Below are 20,775 nucleotides of genomic sequence, written 5' to 3' on the forward strand. Positions count from 1 at the left end.
GGCATCTAAACTTGATTTAAAATAAATGGAATGGTTGTGACTTAGAGTTGACTGCATTCAAAGTTGTTCAACTGTCTGAACTGTCTAAAGATGTTTCTGAATCCACACTTTGTAGAAAAAACTTAGATCTCTGGTATCTATCTATCTATCTATCTATCTATTCCGTTTAATAAGAAAATGTTCTTGTCCATTGCAACAAAGATAGGCATTCTGGTATGTCATTTTCAGGCTACCTGTTTGTTGACTAAATGTAACCCTTCTTGTACTCTGCATAAATCATAATGCCTCCTGTTGGCTGGGTCTCTTTGGGATTGTGGCTCATTTTGGACATAACATTGACATTGTCATTTGTGAAAATCCCATAGGGCAGCTGATATTGGCATGTCTGGAACTCAGTGCCATTTTGAGATTAAAGATACTTAAAACTTTAGTATTGTTCATTCTCACTTAAGTTTTACAAACACATGATTGGTTTGAACAAGTGTTTTATTGACTGGTATCGATATCAGCTTTTGGATTTTGGTACTGGTTCCAAAGAGAAAAAACTGATCAACTCTCCCTTCCTCATCATATCTCCAGTCTCCCTGTTACATTAATACAAGGAGCAGCTCCATCTTGGAGTATTCAGCATATTGAGGGAAGGGGACCGTGGAGTCCACATCGCATTGAAACACGTTATTTCCCCATGCAGCCTTCATCACGTCAAAGCTTTACCATATATAGTGTAGGGAAAACTAAAGTTAACTTCTAATTCCAAAAATAAAGAAATGCTTGTACTGTACTGTTTTAAAATTTGGATTTTTTGCTATTTTTTCATTACTGCTATACCACAAAACTCTAGTTAGTGCTTTACTCCCTAATTTAAATAGCACCTTCTGTACTGTTAATGTATTCTGTTACCTGGGAAAGGTAGGTGAACCTTACAAAGTGAACACTTTGTGTATCAAGGCCAGTGCTCATCAGCTTCTACTCTGATTAGGAAAGGAATAGCATAGTATAGGACCAACAGTGTTATGAGACTGAGAGGGAGGCTGAATGATCATTAGCAATAAGGTGTACTAGAAATGACATCGACTCACAGCTCAGTGCTGCCTTGATGTCCACTTCCCAAGGATTTTGTGTAGCTTCATAGTATTCAAACTTTTCATGTTTTTTGTCTTGTTTTTGTGTCCTGCCTCACATGTTCCGGTTGGAATGAAGGCAGGTGGAAATGTGATATAAGGGTTTCAGGAATAGCTGAATTTAAACAGAGGGAACCACACATTCTGTTGTGGAATGGCTGAAGTGGTTAACAAGCAGGTCTGGTCTTCTTGTTCTGTTTTTTATTTTCCGATTCTACTTCTTTCGTGGTGTTGCTCACTTGCACCCCACATCAGCCCAACCATAGGATGGTGGCACACAGAACCTTGACCAACAAACTGGGACACCACTTTCTCTGCAAAGCAAATTATTTCCACTTCTTTTATGGTCAAAGGACTCATTACAAAGGGACTACTTGAACAGTGGATTGCAGGCTACCTGCTCTCATTATATACTTGTGGTTTGAAGTGCAAGTGAGTGACAACAAGCTGGACTCTTGGGGACTCGTGTTTCTGTCATTTGGCAAAGGAGGGAAAGTCAAGACGTGTGAAGGAGCCATTCAGCACAGCTGCTGTGTAGAATTACAGCAACACTGACTGAGGTGCTTCCTCCTTTCATTTCCGCTGACACCATAAGCTTGACATCAGGAAACAAATGTGTTTTGTGCCACACATTGCAGATGGAGGAAGGGTAAGTTGTTTTATGTTTCTACCTTACCCAGTTTATAGCCACATTGTGCAACAGTGTCTGTAAAACACATTAGTTTGAAGGGTAGTATTAGGGAATAGGATTTGGCACAATATGGCACAGCTCAACAGCCCAGTACTGCTTTTATATTTGTCCACTGAATTGTGTTGTGCCACTGCTATCAAAAGTAGACTTTATAAAAGTTTTTCCTTGTAATCAGAATGCCTTTATTTTCTTATCTGCACTTAATTTGATGAATTGGTCTATGTAACATTTGTAGCATTCATTTCGTAGTTGTATGCCTTGCTTCTTCATTTAATGCAGAAGCCAAAAAGTCATGAAGGAGGTGAAGGGTTTTGTGGTTAGTACTCCGATACAGCTGATTATTAAAACCTAGATGGCTTAACATTAGGAAAGCCGGGAACTCATTGGGTACCTGATGAGGACTGTGAGAACTGTGCCGTGCCATTACTCATTACTCTTCCAATGTATTCAAAATATTTCAAGTCCAAGTTACTTATTATGTGTATTTAGAACAATGAAATTCTTACCTGCACATCTCCACAAAGGAATGTCAACAACAAGACTCACAAATGTAAAAAATATGTATAGTATGTGCAATTTAACATAAATATATACATCATATTTGTACAAGAACATTAACAGTATTTGTTGTTATGGTTGATGTTCAGTAACCTTTTGAAGTGTTTGTAGAAACTTATGTCTGAATCTACTGGTTCATACGTGAATCAGTTACGTTTTTCTGGAGGGCAGAGTGACTCAGGTCTCTAATGACAAAGTTAGCCTTTTTAAGGCAGTGAGTGTTGTAAATGTCGTGAACGGAAGGCACTGACTGCTGGCAATAATCTGTGGTGCCTTCATCGCCCTCTGCAATGCTTTATGCCCTTGAGCCAAGCAGATGTTGTACCATGATATGATGCAGACAATGAGGATGGATTCTGTGCACTTGCAGAAGTTAACAGGAACAGAGGAGAAATATGAACATTTCTCAGATGTATGAGGAAAGTAGATTAGAATAGATTACATTACATTAAGTAAACTTTATTAATCCCAAGGAGAAATTCTTGATGCATACAGCAATAGAAGCCTAAAACAAAGATTCACAGGACAAAACATACAATCAATCAATAGATAAAAAAGTACATGTATGTTGTGCACAAATTGCATAATGAATTTAGAGTTATAAGCATTTAGTATGGGATTTTGGGAGAATGGGAGAAAGCATTGAATTATCAGAGAGCAGTGGGCAGAAATGATCCTCAGAGGCGCTTCTTAACATACCTTGGAGGAATGATTCCAAAGGCTAAAAGTGTTTCTGGAGACCACATCCTAGAGGGGATGGAGGGCATTTTGTATAACAGCATTCAATTTGCCACCATCTTCTCTTCTACAACAGCTTCCAGTGTGTCCAGGGTTCGCTATCAGGCATGTCAGTGCTTCTTCCCGGGGCATTAGTTAAGTTTATTTTGAAATACCATTTTGACTCTCTCTCTCTCTCTCTCTCTCTCTCTCTCTCTCTATCTATCTATCTATCTATCTATCTATCTCATTTGATTGATTTGCTATTATTTGTCCTGGTTTTCATGTCTCTGCTGCTATATGCAGAATTTCCCCTTGGAATTAATAAAGTTTATCTAATCTAAAGAAACCTTTACCTGTTTTGTAAAAATATTTATCCTGTACTAGGCTGTGAAGAGCCATAATTTCGTCCTGCAGAAACCTGTACTGTATGTGATGCAAGCCTTTTCAATATAAAGTCATATGATCCCCCATAGCCACACAGTAGCCAATGGACCCAGCAGAATTTCTTTGGAGTATAGGAGGAAGCCTGTATCCATCCTTGGAGTCAAATCAGGATCTAACATTTTCAGTTAAAACTGCTGTCAGCTGTGTCACCACACTACCTTTTTAATGAATATACAAGACTATTAAAACATTCATCCATTTACTAACCTGTGGACACAAGGGGCAACCAAGCTCTTGACGAAATGCCTGGTATGATATATGCAGATCTGAGTTGTGCTGGGGATGTTTTTACTGTAGAAAGTAACACTGGCTTTTAAATTATTGGTTACAGTTAGTGTCTCCTGCAAAGCAGGAAGGCAATTTATTATAGAGAGCACACAATTCTTCAGTTATGACACCGATACTCCACTCTGAGAATGACCAACCATTCCCCCAGCTCAACAAATGCACCCTGCAGTATGTCTTTCATTTAGGACAATAAAGTGTACTCCAGACTCTTTTTAAAGATGCTTTACAAAGCTGCATTGTTTTTACCTTTAATCAGAAAATCCAAGCTCTTAAAAAATATATGATATGAGAACCTCCACATGATGATCTGTACCGTCATCTGCAGGATGTTTAGACATGGGTGAGTACAGGGTGAGTACATGCAGATTGTTGGCTCATAATTAATCTCGTGCAAAAGAGCAACATCCAATATTGGTGCCGTTAGGGAGTTTGTCAAGTAAAATGCTAAATGTCTAATGAGTAGTATTTCCTCTGACTTACCTGAAGGCATTCATGGGCATTAAAGAGACTGTGTTGAATTAGACGAACAGTTAGACAGTGTTGAATGCCAGATTGGTTAAGGGTGAGTACAGAGAAGGAAAAAGTCAGATTTTAGCATTCTGCTATCCAAAATTAGGAGTGATGCAAAAGAAGAACATCCATCCATCCATCCATCCATTCATTATCCAACCCGCTGAATCCGAACACAGGGTCACGGGGGTCTGCTGGAGCCAATCCCAGCCAACACAGGGCACAAGGCAGGAAACAATCCTGGGCAGAGTGCCAACCCACCACAGCAAAAGAAGAACATTTTCCCAAATAACAATTTTAATATTCGTCACTGAAAAGGCATGGCTTATTTGCATGAAGCCCATTTCATTGGCTTTATTGAAAAAGTGGTATACACCGATAAGTACATTTAGCCTCAAGGGGCCTTTTACTTGCACAATCCAAATTAAAGAGAGAATTAAAATGTGATACTTTATTACTAACCTAACCATGGGGCAGAAGTGAAGCGTTTTCATTTGTGACTATACTTGTGATTCAGGAAAGACATTTAGTTAACTGGTGTCTCTGTTTTTATGGGATCTTTAGACAATATCCTAAAAAGGATTCTATAAATGAATCTTTGCACTGGCTAGACAAGACCATACAGCTCTAAATCACATAATATATAAATTGTGGCTGCATCAGGTGCAAGATGAGAGGCCAGTCAGCCTAAGATGGGGAACCAGTCCACAACATGGCACTTGCACCCAGCTCGACTGCCCAATTTTGCACTCTCTCAATTTTTTCTTGCTTCCTTTTAACCTCTTATTCCCACACTACTCATATCTTTTATATTCCTGTGAATGCAGGTGCACTAAACAATCAATCCTCAGAGCAGAACAGTCATTAAATGGCTATATTGACTGCTGTCATGCATGCTGTAATGCTGTTGGAAAATTGTGCTTTTGCTCTTAAACTGTGTTACCAAGACTATAACTAAATAACTCATTAACTGACATTTCTGTAGTCAAAATGTTCTGTAACTGAAATAGCAGGAAGGAACAAATGACCTCTTTAACTCATTAATATTCATTAGGTAGTTTTCCATGAGTGTTTAATTTGGGAAGTAGATAAAATTCTAGGATGTTTGCAAAATAAACACAGAAAGGAATTCCAGGAAAGCAAGTATAAGATTACTAAAAAGTGGCATTATTTATTATAATTAATATGTTTAAGCTCAGATAAACCAACCAGTGTACGTATGCTTGTACAAATACGTGAAATGGCGGCTTGGGACTTTAAAATGAACAACTTTCAAAAGTAACCTAACCCGCAATCAACCAGACCATGGGAACATATTAGTTGTCCCAGTTTTTTGATTGATGTAATATCTTGCATAAGGCAGCCAACGTGACACTATAAATTCAAAGGATTTTAAAAGACAAGAATCAGGAGGAGAGAGAGAGAGAAAAAAACAACTGCCAAAGCGAGGACAACCCGGTTTGACTTTGCCACCTACAGACCGGCTTACCGCTCCCAAGCAACACACCTGGTTTAAGAAAACAAAGACTGAAACAACCAAAGCTGCAGCCACTTGACAACAAAGCACGCTGTGTGACCCTGAATTGAATCATTCAGGTTGTATGTTTTCATATCTTACGTTAGTTTGTGTACCTCTTTCAAAGTAGGAATTCAGATACAAAAGCCCAACAGGAGTAATGGTTCCTGGCTTTTGCTAGAGTACCTTTCAGGGAAAGAAATCTGAAGACATACCGACATGTAAGAAAATCCTCACAGTGATGCTATGTGAGTGGAGCGACTTCTAGCCCCTGGTAAGGTATAGAAGTTGAGGTAGCTAGCCTTGGCCAGTGTCGAGCTGTTCTTGCTTTGCATTTGAGCTTATCTGTGCTGAGTGGATATTGAATAGGTAAGTTTTGCAGGACGTATTTGCAAATCAAGCCTAACAGTTTAGGCATTTCCAGCATTAACTTGTCCACCAATATATAAAGAACCTTAGAGGTTAAAGTTACTTTCCTGGACACTTACACCACAAGACACATGTGAATAAGCTATCTGCCTATTCATTAAGTACTCTGCAGCTGCTCGTCTCTCGTGTGCACATCAATATGCAGAGAATCTGAGCCATACTATGGTCATGCCATGGACCCTTACACATGCTTTATGAGCTGATACAATCAGTCTGTTCAGAGGGTGAATAAGGCCTTGTTCAACTCCTTAAGACATCAGTCAGAATATAGTAGGTGTTGTAATGAAGCACACAGTCGGGATCTGGACCTGTGCAGGGCAGTTGCATGGCCATACACAGCCAAGACGCATCTGTTACTGTTACTGTTACCAGCAATTTATACTGCCAAGTGGGTACAACTAGGTTGATGCAGCTGGGGAGTGATCCAGATTGTCCTAAAACTAAATGCTCTAGTGGTTGAGAATTAAGTGAAAGCCTATGGAGGTCAACACTTTTTTTTAGGAAATGCCACCCACTCTTAACTGTATGTGGATGTCAGCTATACGTTATGGGACCAAACTACCAAGAATTTTCCCAGTCCTTTGAATAAGAGTTGGGGCCCAAAACTGCAGGGACACTTGGGACCAATAGGGGGGGCTATAAGAGGGCAGCCACAGTGCATATCCGAGGTCATGAACCAGAAGAAATTTCCAGGATGTTCTCTGAAGCAGTCTCTGGCCAGTGGTGAAAACCTTCTGACCAGTGTTCAAGCCTAGCGTTGAACAGTTGGTTAATGACAAAAGCTTGACTGGTGGAAAGAAGTGGGGGCAGAGACTAAGGTAAAGAAAGGTTAAAAGTAAATTGTGCAGCAGATAGGGCAAATGACTGTTTAGGAAAGCCCCGGTTTAATGTGTAGCTTGTGTTCTGCATTGTTCTTGTACACTTCCATTACTTTTTCTGTTGTGTAAAATAAGACTGTCTTTTGAATATTTTGATACTTTTGGTGTTACTTTAGGTTTGGGCAATGGCTCAAGAACACCCTGTCAAGTCACAATGTCCATAAAGCAGGTTTCACACTGAGTCTTTTTATAAAGTTACTTCAGCTTTTGATTTATTGTGACTCAAAGTGTGTACTCACATTAGGAGATTATTTTTTAATATTATCACCAACAGTAGCTGATAATAAATCTACTTTAATAGTGTCCATCCATCCATCCATTATACAACCCGCCATATCCTAACTACAGGGTCACGGGGGTCTGCTGGAGCCAATCCCAGCCAACACAGGGTGCAAGGCAGGAAACAAACCCCAGGCAGGGCACGCACACACACACCCATACACCAAGCACGCACTAGGGACAATTTAGAATCGCCAATACACCTAACCTGCATGTTTTTGGACTGTGGGAGGAAACCAGAGCACCCGGAGGAAACCCACGCTGACACGGGGATAACATGCAAACTCCACCCAGGGAGGACCCGGGAAGCGAACCCAGGTCTCCTAACTGCGAGGCAGCAGTGCTACCCACTGCACCACCATGCCACCCCTTTAATTGTGTATGGGTGCTAATTTATGAAGAGCTTCAGTGTCTCCCTTCAAGCTCTCTTCTTGCACTAAAGAATACCTGTAACGTTTGCATTGATTTACCTCCCCAAACGGGCTGTCAGTCTTGTGTTCTCTTCTTTTTGACAAGGGTAGTTCTGAATAGCCGATGGAGATGCTGTGTCATAACCTTCTTTTGAAAAGGGAACATTTGCTGACGTTGGCTGGTAATATAATTTAATTTTTTTTTTTCTACTTGAATGGCATGTTAAAAGGGCTCACTGGTCAAGGTGCTTGCTGTATTTGACAGTCTGAGCCTGAAAACGCAGCAGCAGAGGATTAAGTGGAAAACAAATAGCTCCAAGTTTAGCTTACCCAGCAACACTGAACACGTTCACTTTAGTCCTGCAGGCTTGCCATCAGCTTTCATCCTTGCTGATTGCAGCAAATTTGTATCCTTGATATTTGTACTGTCCACTGACCAAAAGGGATACGTTGTGAAGTAAGGAAGGCTTCAATCACAGTGTCCGCTTTTACTAGGTATTGTGTTTTTTCATCTGGCGATGCTTTTATATTAGGAAGTATGCTTGGTTGCCTTTCATAGATTTTTTTCTTTATTATGTGCTCATACTGATGTGGCTTCAGACCTTAGATGGCAGTAGTTTAAGGGCTGTTTACCTTTGAGTGGGAACTTGCAGAGCTACTGGGTGGTAAGTGCTGAGGGTCTCTGCCCATACTTGGCAGTGTCAGGCTGTGATCTTGTTCCATTGTGTAACAGTCCTCTTATTCATAACTAGGTATGAGCAGCTGAGCTTTACCCCTCAATATTGGGAGCAACAAAACTGGATATAATTTTTGTTCTCTATTTCACCTCTTTTCACCTATTTGTTGTATTAGCAATTTTTTAGGTGTTGCATACTCTTTGGGGGTAATTATTATTTCATGCATCTAAAATTGAGGTGCTAATGGAGCTCTGTGATAACCTACTTTACATGGGCCATGGCAAAATGTTATGCTTGCAAGTCTGCTAGTGACATTTAAAATTTTTGTTCAACTTGTCCTGGTACTTTGAGACTAGAGGTATTGTATTCCCATGGTTCCTCTCACTATTTATGTACTTTCAGAGCGGACCCCACAGTTTATCAGTGTGTTAATGAATAGGGCAGTTGGACTTAAATGTTAAATCAAAATTTAAATGCTTAAATATTTTGAAAAGTTTCTTAGACATATGGTAACCACTTTTTTTTTTCTTGATCTGACACTTTATCCTGGAGGTTTTCTTGACTTGGATCTATCTAGCAAGACTAATTTTATGTGAAAAGAAGAAAAGTTTAAATATATATTTAATATATAGTAAAATTTATAAGAGAAAGACAAATGGATAAACATTTAGTTATACTGTGTTCTTTTGCTCCCTTTCAGGGTACCTGCACTTCCAGTGAAAAATTTAACTGGATCAGGACCAGTTCACCCAGCTTTGGCAGGTAGGAGCTGTGTCTAGTGCTCTTACTTCTCTGTATAATATCCAGGTATAATTATTTGAGTTATCCAGAGTGCTTTCTAATCTCATGTGCTGACATCTACAGGTGCTAAAGATAAGGCCCTCTTTATCATCTCCTAACCAGTCTTTCTTATCCTCTTTTAAGCAGGGATGACTGGCATACTGATGTGTGCTGCTGGCCTCCCAGTGTGTCTGACTCGTGCCCCTAAACCTATTCTGCACCCTCCACCTGTCAATAAGAGTGACTTGAAGCCTGTGCCAGGGGTCAATGGTATTCGTCGCAAAATGAAAAAGAAGCAGTTAAGGAAAGGTGAGTCATATGTATAGGACAAATGAAATACTAATGGAGTAAAGTGGAGTAGGTTTTAGTACTAGGCAAAATAGCATTACCTGTTCCAATACAATATGACTTATCCCACAGATAAGTTCAGTTTCAAGTTTATTGTTATCTATGAAGAGTAAAATAAAATTCTCACAGTTTTGACAATGAATACAGTCAAATATATGGAACAAGCTGTCAGAGAACAGATATAAGCAACGTGTTACATTTTGTGCTTATAGTTGTCAGTACAGGAGTATGTTGCAGCATATTTCAAACTAAATTAATGTTTATTATCTGTGATATAGTTAGTCAGTTGCCCTTGTGTGTTACAATTGAACAACAAAAATAATAGAAGAAAGGAAATTATAAGGTAAAGTAAAAGGAAAATGAACACTTGCATTAGATTATGCTTTGAATCCTTTTCAGGCCTTGCTGAGCTGGTCTTTACCTTTGCATAGCCTTATGGCTGAAGTTATACAGTACATCCGGAAAGTATTCACAGCGCATCACTTTTTCCACATTTTGTTATGTTACAGCCTTATTCCAAAATGGATTAAATTAATTTTTTTCCTCAGAATTCTACACACAACACCCCATAATGACAACGTGAAAAAAGTTTACTTGAGGTTTTTGCAAATTTATTAAAAATAAACAAACTGAGAAATCCCATGTCCATAAGTATTCACAGCCTTTGCCATGAAGCTCAAAATTGAGCTCAGGTGCATCCTGTTTCCCCTGATCATCTTTGAGATGTTTCTGCAGCTTAATTGGAGTCCACCTGTGGTAAATTCAGTTGATTGGACATGATTTGGAAAGGCACACACCTGTCTATAGAAGGTCCCACAGTTGGCAGTTCATGTCAGAGCACAAACCAAGCATGAAGTCAAAGGAATTGTCTGTAGACCTCCGAGACAGGATTGTCTCGAGGCACAAATCTGGGGAAGGTTACAGAAAAATGTCTGCTGCTTTGAAGGTCCCAATGAACACAGTGGCCTCCATCATCCGTAAGTGGAAGAAGTTTGAAACCACCAGGACTCTTCCTAGAGCTGGCCGGCTATCTAAACTGAGCGATGAGGGGAGAAGGGCCTTAGTCAGGGAGGTGACCAAGAACCCAATGGTCACTCTGTCAGAGCTCCAGAGGTCCTCTGTGGAGAGAGGAGAACCTTCCAGAATGACAATCATCTCTGCAGCAATCCACCAATCAGGCCTATATGGTAGAGTGGCCAGACAGAAGCCACTCCTTAGTAAAAGGCACATGGCAGCCCACCTGGAGTTTGCCAAAAGGCACCTGAAGGACTCTCAGACCATGAGAAAGAAAATTCTGTGGTCTGATGAGACAAAGATTGAACTCTTTGGTGTGAATGCCAGGTGTCACGTTTGGAGGAAACCAGGCACCGCTCATCACCAGGCCAATACCATCCCTACAGTGAGGCATGGTGGTGGCAGCATCATGCTGTGGGGATGTTTTTTAGCGGCAGGGACTGGGAGACTAGTCAGGATAAAGGGAAAGATGACTGCAGCAATGTACATAGACATCCTGGATGAAAACCTGCTCCAGAGCGCTCTTGACCTCAGACTGGGGCGACAGTTCATCTTTCAGCAGGACAATGACCCTAAGCACACAGCCAAGATATCAAAGGAGTGGCTTCAGGACAACTCTGTGAATGTCCTTGAGTGGCCCAGCCAGAGCCCAGACTTGAATCCGATTGAACATCTCTGGAGAGATCTTAAAATGGCTGTGCACCGATGCTTCCCATCCAACCTGATGGAGCTTGAGAGGTGCTGCAAAGAGGAATGGGCGAAACTGGCCAAGGATAGGTGTGCCAAGCTTGTGGCATCATATTCAACAAGACTTGAGGCTGTAATTGCTGCCAAAGGTGCATCGACAAAGTATTGAGCAAAGGCTGTGAATACTTATGTACATGTGATTTCTCAGTTTTTTTATTTTTAATAAATTTGCAAAAACCTCAAGTAAACTTTTTTCACGTTGTCATTATGGGGTGTTGTGTGTAGAATTCTGAGGAAAAAAATGAATTTAATCCATTTTGGAATAAGGCTGTAACATAACAAAAGGTGGAAAAAGTGATGCGCTGTGAATACTTTCTGGATGCACTACAAGTGGCCTCGAATATTTTGTTGTTTTTATAATGCAATGCTGAATTCTATCACTTATCAGATTGTTAAGAGAGTTTATTATACAGAGGATGGTCAGGATATTTAAGGACTTGATCTAGGAAAAGGTTTGCTTGTGGCTGTTTCATAAACATTGTATACACCAGATACTGCTTGCTGCATAAACTCATGCACTGCAGTTTAACTTTATCTGCACTTTCTCTGTCTCATTAAATAACATTAATGAACAAAACACTTTTCTATAATTGGAACATTTGCCATCATTTTTCAAATTCAGTCACCAACATTAATGTCATTTGGTTTATGTATTATTTAGAAAAATTTGTATGTATGCGTGATTGTAGGTAGGTGTATGTATGTATGTATGTATATATATATATATATATATATATATATATATATATATATATATATATATATATATATATATATATATATATATATATAAATTTATATTATATAATATATATATTATATTATATATATATAATATATATTATATATACATACACACACACACTAGGGGGCTCTGCACCCTGCTCGCTTCGCTCGCCCACCCCCGGAATTGGTTTAATGGATATACAATTTAAAGGTTATTTTTATGGGAATTGTTACATATGCATTATTTTCACTTTTACTTTAAAACTTTTGTAAAAACAATATTTGTCCTTTATTTCCAGCCCCAGACATGGTTAAAACTCTTTCTCGTGGACGTACAGTGGTGTGAAAAACTATTTGCCCCCTTCCTGATTTCTTATTCTTTTGCATGTTTGTCACACAAAATGTTTCTGATCATCAAACACATTTAACCATTAGTCAAATATAACACAAGTAAACACAAAATGCAGTTTTTAAATGATGGTTTTTATTATTTAGGGAGAAAAAAAAATCCAAACCTACATGGCCCTGTGTGAAAAAGTAATTGCCCCCTGAACCTAATAACTGGTTGGGCCACCCTTAGCAGCAATAACTGCAATCAAGCGTTTGCGATAACTTGCAATGAGTCTTTTACAGCGCTCTGGAGGAATTTTGGCCCACTCATCTTTGCAAAATTGTTGTAATTCAGCTTTATTTGAGGGTTTTCTAGCATGAACCGCCTTTTTAAGGTCATGCCATAGCATCTCAATTGGATTCAGGTCAGGACTTTGACTAGGCCACTCCAAAGTCTTCATTTTGTTTTTCTTCAGCCATTCAGAGGTGGATTTGCTGGTGTGTTTTGGGTCATTGTCCTGTTGCAGCACCCAAGATCGCTTCAGCTTGAGTTGACAAACAGATGGCCGGACATTTTCGTTCAGGATTTTTTGTTAGACAGTAGAATTCATGGTTCCATCTGTCACAGCAAGCCTTCCAGGTCCTGAAGCAGCAAAACAACCCCAGACCATCACACTACCACCACCATATTTTACTGTTGGTATGATGTTCTTTTTCTGAAATGCTGTGTTCCTTTTACACCAGATGTAACGGGACATTTGCCTTCCAAAAAGTTCAACTTTTGACTCATCAGTCCACAAGGTATTTTCCCAAAAGTCTTGGCAATCATTGAGATGTTTCTTAGCAAAATTGAGACGAGCCCTAATGTTCTTTTTGCTTAACAGTGGTTTGCGTCTTGGACATCTGCCATGCAGGCCGTTTTTGCCCAGTCTCTTTCTTATGGTGGAGTCGTGAACACTGACCTTAATTGAGGCAAGTGAGGCCTGCAGTTCTTTAGACGTTGTCCTGGGGTCTTTTGTGACCTCTCGGATGAGTCGTCTCTGCGCTCTTGGGGTAATTTTGGTCGGCCGGCCACTCCTGGGAAGGTTCACCACTGTTCCATGTTTTTGCCATTTGTGGATAATGGCTCTCACTGTGGTTCGCTGGAGTCCCAAAGCTTTAGAAATGGCTTTATAACCTTTACCAGACTGATAGATCTCAATTACTTCTGTTCTCATTTGTTCCTGAATTTCTTTGGATCTTGGCATGATGTCTAGCTTTTGAGGTGCTTTTGGTCTACTTCTCTGTGTCAGGCAGCTCCTATTTAAGTGATTTCTTGATTGAAACAGGTGTGGCAGTAATCAGGCCTGGGGGTGGCTACGGAAATTGAACTCAGGTGTGATACACCACAGTTAGGTTATTTTTTAACAAGGGGGCAATTACTTTTTCACACAGGGCCATGTAGGTTTGGATTTTTTTTCTCCCTAAATAATAAACACCATCATTTAAAAACTGCATTTTGTGTTTACTTGTGTTATATTTGACTAATGGTTAAATGTGTTTGATGATCAGAAACATTTTGTGTGACAAACATGCAAAAGAATAAGAAATCAGGAAGGGGGCAAATAGTTTTTCACACCACTGTATAATGCTGCTCGCGTTGTGAAGGGGTGGACTGAACGCATGCTAAGGAGATGCGGTTGGAACAGCTGCTGTCTTGCTGCTGCTGCTGGCGAGCTGCGTGCTCTGCTTGTCGCGCTGCTCATCGATCATTTAAAAGCCTATACAACAGCTGTCCTCTTGTCACTTCGCATCTCTGCCACTCGCGTTGCGTGGGGGGGGATGAACGCATGCTAAAGGAAATGCGGTCAGATCATCTGTTGGTTTGCTTCTGCTGCTGGCGAGCTGCGTGTTCTGCTTGGAGATGCGGTCAGATCATCTGTTGGTTTGCTGCTGCTGCTGGCGAGCTGCGTGTTCTGCTTGTTGTTGATTTAAGAGCTGGGAGCACATGAGGTACGTCTGCCAAAAGCATTCCAACAACTGCTAGGTTAGATGTCCGTGAACTTGTTTTAAATTGTTTGTAAGTAGGGTGTGACGTACCAAAGTCACCGTCTCACGGGTTCTGTTTTCTAAGGTTGTAATGTCTAGTCTCACGTGACGTCTAAGTGTCACTCTGAGATGATCACATCTCGATAGCTTCGCTCAACTCCCCCGGAGCTGCGCTATGCTCCTGTCACTTTGCGTCTCTCCCGCTCACGTTGTGAAGTGGGGGAGCTGAATGCTCGCTAAGGGGATGCGGATGGATCAGCTGCTGGCTTTATGCTGCTGCTGCCGAGGTGCATGTTCTGCTTGTCACGCTGCGCGTCGATCATTTAAAAGCCTGCATAGCAGCTGTCCTTTTATCTCACTGCCTTGTCTCACGGGACATTAAAGTGTCTCTCGTGGGACATAAGATTGTCTCCCTCCCAAGATTTCCCAAGATTTTGTTTTTTATAATAGATATATATATATAATATATATATATATATATATATATATATACACACACACACACATATATGTGTATATATCGTCATCGTCCAACCCGCTATATCCTAACACAGGGTCACGGGGGTCTGCTGGAGCCCATCCCAGCCAGCACAGGGCGCAAGGCAGGAACAAACTCTGGGCAGGGTGCCAGCCCACCGCAGTGTGTATATATGTATGTATATATATCTGTGTGTGTGTGTGTATATATATGTGTATTTTGTTAAAAGAATTTATATTTTGATGAGGGCTTTGTTTTTCTTTGAATGAACTTATTTTGATTAAAGTCAGATGTTTCTCATTTTGTCAGTGCATGATGATGGTTCTTCAGCAGACAAGTGATTATTTTTCATACCTTCTTAGTAATTTTTACAAGGGGTGCCAATAATAGTGGTGGGCATTGTATATATGTATGTATTGTGGCCTGTAGGGGGCATCTCAGACCTTAAACACCAGACAGAGTTGGGCAAGGCACAAAGTTGAAATGAGTCTGCTTTAACAAAATGCATTTAGACCGGCAGAAAAACTTTACTTTACCTTCACTGCCTCCACCCAAGGTGAGCATCATCCTCCCAACTGAGTCAGGGAGCAGGTCCCATCTTGGAACACCTCTCAATCCCCCTCCCATTAAGTCTACTTTGATACGGCTTCCCAGCCAGTCAAGGAATACCATACAAGCTGGACAGATTGTCTCTGCATCCATTATAATGTCCTTCCAAGCCAGCCTTCTGGCTGTGGGAAGCAATAGTACCACTCTTCCTTGGTATGCTCTTCCATCTGCATGTAATTTTCGTCTTTAAAAATGCGTGATTCATGTTTGAGATGAAACATAATGTGTTTTTTAAAGGTGTTTTCTCTGAAACCTTGTGAAAGCACATTGACAGAAAAATAAGTATGGCTCTGTTCTGTAGATAGAAATTGTTCCCAAATAAAATTTTATTTTAAAAAAGTTCCAACACGGTCCGATATGAAAGTTATCTAACCATTTCAGATATATAGGTTGCTGGGCTGTTTTTACAAAAAATAAGGTTTTTGAAAGAACTGTTGGAAAAGAAGCTATGTCATTGTATGTGTATGACTGATTAATTACTGATTACATTTTTGGCTGAAAGAGTTTGCCATGGCCAGAAGAATGCTTTTCAAATTTTGAATGTATGTGATTGCATATTTTAAATACTATTCTCAAACATAGGAGAAGCCCTTCATTTTTAAAATCAGTTGGGCCAATTATTAAAATGTGAAAGTGACTAGTGTAATTTGAACACTGTTAATTCATTCTTAAGACTCTTTAAATATTCCAGAAGCTTATGCAATTTTTACAATAGTTTTCATTTTGTATATACCTTGTATCGTAAAGATTTTTAAATGAAAAAATAGTTAAAATGCCCTCTGGAGAGTGGCAGTTGAGTAAAGCTGGGACCAATACGCTGCCTGATGATAAACATGGCATCAAAATTTCTGCCAGATTGCAGCTTATCTATGCTGGTGGGGGGTGAAATCTGCCAATGTTTACTCAAAGAGAGGAATTTATCTGAAGTACCTCAGGGAGTCCTAGAATCTCAGTAATGAATCGGTTACAACCTACCAATCCATCATTATTTACAGCTTTTGTCAACATAAGAAATAAATTATGGGAAACTATGCCCAAGATTGAGTGTTTTAGAAGGGACATACATTGGTTTAATACCTAAACGTTTGTCCAGTTTTAATCGCAACACAAGGCTTTGTTAAAAATATATATTGTGTTCTGAAAAATACAGAAGGCAAACATTCAATGGTACATGAAAGCTGGTGTTATATTTTATAAGGCTGTGGTCATGGGCACGCAGTAGACTTGTGTGAAATTTTATTTTAATGGGGAATTTGCTTTTAAAGTGTCCCAAAATGTATCTAAAAGTCTGTCATATGGAAAACTGTAAAATATAAACTTACTTGATAAACAAATCCACAAAGAATATTTAAAATATATGCATATAAATAAAAGAACAAAAATGGCAAAAATAGTGCAAAATATGCAAAGCCAAAAAAGGGTTTGCCTAACAAGGAAACCCACAGCAGCAAATCTTAATCTGCAATCCAGATATCAAAATCAAAAAGAACAGAGGCAAAAATCAAAAAAGACAAAAAATGTGTCCTTAAAAAGATCAGCATTCTTCAGATGTTAATTAATAAACACCTTAAGAATCCCTTCTTCTTCTTCGAAATAATGGCGGATTGTAGTTAACTTGAAAGTGCATTATTGCCAGCTACCGAATAGGAGTGTGAAGTCAAACTGGCAGTTTTAGATTATTCCACTTAAACCTATGATAATAACAAATTCTTCTAATGCTGTACATGATTTCACAATTCCCTCATTTGCTTCAAGAATATCCTTAGTACCAACATCACTTGGTCTTCGTTATTAGCAGAATATTTACTAAATTCCATTAACACATGTTTTGCTTTTTGATTTTCAAAATACAATTAAACCAGTATGACCAAACCTAACCCTTTAAATCTAACCATCTTCCTTTCTGCATATTCCTGTAAAGTGTCTAACCTGAACATATTTACATAGCCCATAATACTGTCTTTCAAGTGTGCATTTCTCCCACATATACTGCCATTTCCTAATTCATATCTGCTTAATTGTGGATTTTACCTCTTTACCCAAGTCAGCTGCTATAGCCACATTCAAATTCAAGTGCTTCTTTTGCAATTGCGTCAGCTGTTTCAATTCCGTAACGTGTTGGGATCCAGCATAATTTAATTTCTATTCCCAAACTTATAAAAAGAATATACTTACATTAGTAAATCCTGCCCACAAGACCAACATGATTTAAGAACTTTTTATAACGATTCAGAATCTGAATATATAATTTCCTATTTTGGATTTACTTTTTTGACCCTCTGTAGCCCAGTGATTATTGTTATAATAAACAGACATCTGCTCCAATCTTCAGAAAATAAAGGCTGATTTTCTGGTCCTTTAGTGACATTAGGGTGACACCACCTCTTGGGGTTCCACCCAAAAAGCACAAGAATAAGAGAACATTGGAGAATATATAAATAGGAAATAATGAACAGAGCAGTTTAAAAAAAAAAGTAATAACAATAAACACATGAACAGTAATAATTTAAAATTAACAATGAAGGCATAAAGGAAAATAAACATAAGCCAAGGAACATACCCTGACTGTAGTGTAACACCTTTCCCAGTGTTTTTCTAGCATAATGATGTAATGAATTCATAGTAGAACAGCAGGGGATTGTGCATGGGGGTTCTTTTGCAAAATGGAAGATAATGTAAATTTGTGTTAATATTTTTATGCGACTTTGATTAATTGGGCTTGAGAATATTTTGTTATGATACTGCAAGTGGATTAGCTGTTCTTTGTAACTAATATGTAATGACAGCAGTGGCCCATTACTCTAAAAACAGGAAGAACAGTAAATGTGTTTGCAGGCTGATGAACTGGTTTTTTGGTTCGTCTTACCAGGAACATGAATAAGTTGCTAAAATACCAGTTCATATACAGGAAAAGCAATTAAAACCTGTGAAAAACTGATTTTTGTTCTTTTCCTGAAGCTAATACATTATTACCACAGAGGGAAAATAACATGCTTACCATTACATGGTTTGAAATATCCACAGAACCAGCAGCTGGCTACTGTACGTCAAACTTCTGGCATGTAGTGCGTCCACAGGGACCTCTTTTTAAAATGCGCTGCGGTCTTTTTCTTACTTCAGTTGTCCCTGATGCTCTTGGAAATGATTAAATAAATCACATAAGAATCACTAAGTGTAAGAAAAACACACTAGCGCTACAGTTTGAGCTGGCAAATAAAGACTGATTATACTTTAATCCTCCAGCTTTTTAACATTGAAGGTTTGTTTAAAGCTAATTAAAACATATTAACAAAGGAATGCAAATCTTTTACATGTCAACTAGCTGTGTTTAAAAATAGTTTATAATTACAAATCAAAAGAAACTGTTTCAGCCTTGCCTCTACCAAAGAAGTTTTGTTTAGTGTTTTATAAATTAAAAAATGATATGAAAGCTACACAGAATTAAAGAGATTTCCTTCATTGATATTTACCATATGACAAGATTTAAGTGAGCTGCTGCATTGTGGCAAGTAGGTGAGTAACACTGGGAAAGGACAAACGCCAAAAGGAGGGCCTTGTATGAGCTGTTGCTGGAAATGTGTTTGGAAATACCAAATATTAAAGTCAAAGAAGGGTTTAATCTGAACAACATTTAAGTTATGGAGGATTCTGCCCATTAGACTTTGTGGTACTAGCTCACCTCAAGTGGTCACCACCGTACAGTAGTGGTTCTAACTCACCCCATTCAGGAACACCCTGTTGATATTGACAGTCACTGAGTAAAAGGAGTATATCTTGTTCATAGTGTGGGTTACTTTCTCAATTGGGTGGAGGACAGCATTTTGTCAATGGAAAAAGATCTCTTTGCAGCTTGAACAAAGACACTTGGATCTGAATTAGTAATATTAAAAAAATACAGAAATATCTCAACAAGAATGACCACAATATTAAAGTAAGGCTAAAGTGCTGATTTAATTCTGGTCTATATTTGGAATAATTTTTTTGTGAATGGTTGTGTCAGTTTTTGTAATTTTTTAATTAAAGATTCAGTCTTCTCAGCGGAGTATTTTTCATTGATTGATTGATAGTGACCATACATTTGAATAATACATTATCTTTAAATTCATGAGATGAGATTAAAATGCAGTAAATAATTTCATTGCCAATATTAGTTTATCATTGTGTTTTCTGAAGTTTCTGCATTTTCTGACCTCTTCTGTTTTTTGACCTTTCTCTGGATTTTTGTGCTCTGAGTTGTTTGCCACTGGTCTCTCAATTTTCAGAAGGTCAACTTCTTCTGTGCTTTTGTGTTAATTGGAGCTTTTGTACTGCAGACCATTTTTGTGTAAAATTATTTATTTTATAAAGATTCTTCATCTATCCTGTTTTTAGAAGCTGTAGGATGACAGATCCTTCTAATTGTGGGCCATTTGGTTACCGTTTTCAAGACTTGATGTTAAGGTTCTAACCAAGTCCATGACACTGTTTACCAGACCTTGTAATAATACAGCCATTCTATTTGCATAGAATCTTCCCTCTAACAAAAGTGGCCTCACCACTTGTACCTTTGAGCAAACCATATACTTTGTGGTGAGTGTATAGAGCTTTAGAGCTATTGGGCACTTGACTCTTAACTGTGTGGTGGCAATTTGCAGCAGAGCTTCACCACTTGTTTCATAGTCGGTCTCCTTAGCCATGGTCTCATTCAACAATAGCTAAATGACGTTCTATACACTACTCCCAACGCTGATCAGCAATATTAAATTTTCCAAAAGACATTCCTATAGCAAGTTGCCTCCCACCATTAAACTTCTTTCAGTTACCCAAATAGGTACTGAATGGCTCATTCCATTTATCCACCTGCCCTGAATTGAAAAATGGTATACCCTTATGTTTCCATTAATGATATATGAAAAGTGATTGACTGGAAAAGTGATAGCTTAGATTTTTTTATTTTTTTTAATTATATTTTTTTTGGATATCTGATAGTATTTGCATCTTTCATATTTGTCCAGTGGCTTTACTAAGATAGCTTAGATTTTTTTATTTTTTTTAATTATAATTTTTTTGGATATCTGATAGTATTTGCATCTTTCATATTTGTCCAGTGGCTTTACTAAAATGTTGATAAGTGCTGATGTGAGCTACTGAAAGCAGCTATGCCTGTGCTTAAATGATGAAGGAACAGGAGTTAAGAAATTCAAAACAGGTTATC

At 38.8% G+C, this 20,775-nt stretch overlaps 1 protein-coding gene across 2 annotated transcripts in view; it reads left to right on the top strand.

The window, feature by feature from the left end:
* LOC114668302 (E3 ubiquitin-protein ligase DTX1-like) overlaps positions 1-20,775 on the top strand; it is a 107,795-nt gene that overhangs the window by 69,802 nt on the left and 17,218 nt on the right. The window contains exons 3-4 of one of the 2 annotated variants that reach the window (XM_028823965.2): positions 9,222-9,283; positions 9,446-9,610. In XM_028823965.2, the coding sequence (XP_028679798.2) occupies positions 9,222-9,283; positions 9,446-9,610 (227 nt within the window). The remainder of the gene's footprint in view (positions 1-9,221; positions 9,284-9,445; positions 9,611-20,775) is intronic. The other variant, XM_028823966.2, reaches the window with a different exon arrangement.

Source organism: Erpetoichthys calabaricus, chromosome 18 (genome assembly GCF_900747795.2).
Source record: "Erpetoichthys calabaricus chromosome 18, fErpCal1.3, whole genome shotgun sequence".
In the NCBI taxonomy this organism is placed as follows: Eukaryota; Metazoa; Chordata; class Cladistia; order Polypteriformes; family Polypteridae; genus Erpetoichthys; species Erpetoichthys calabaricus.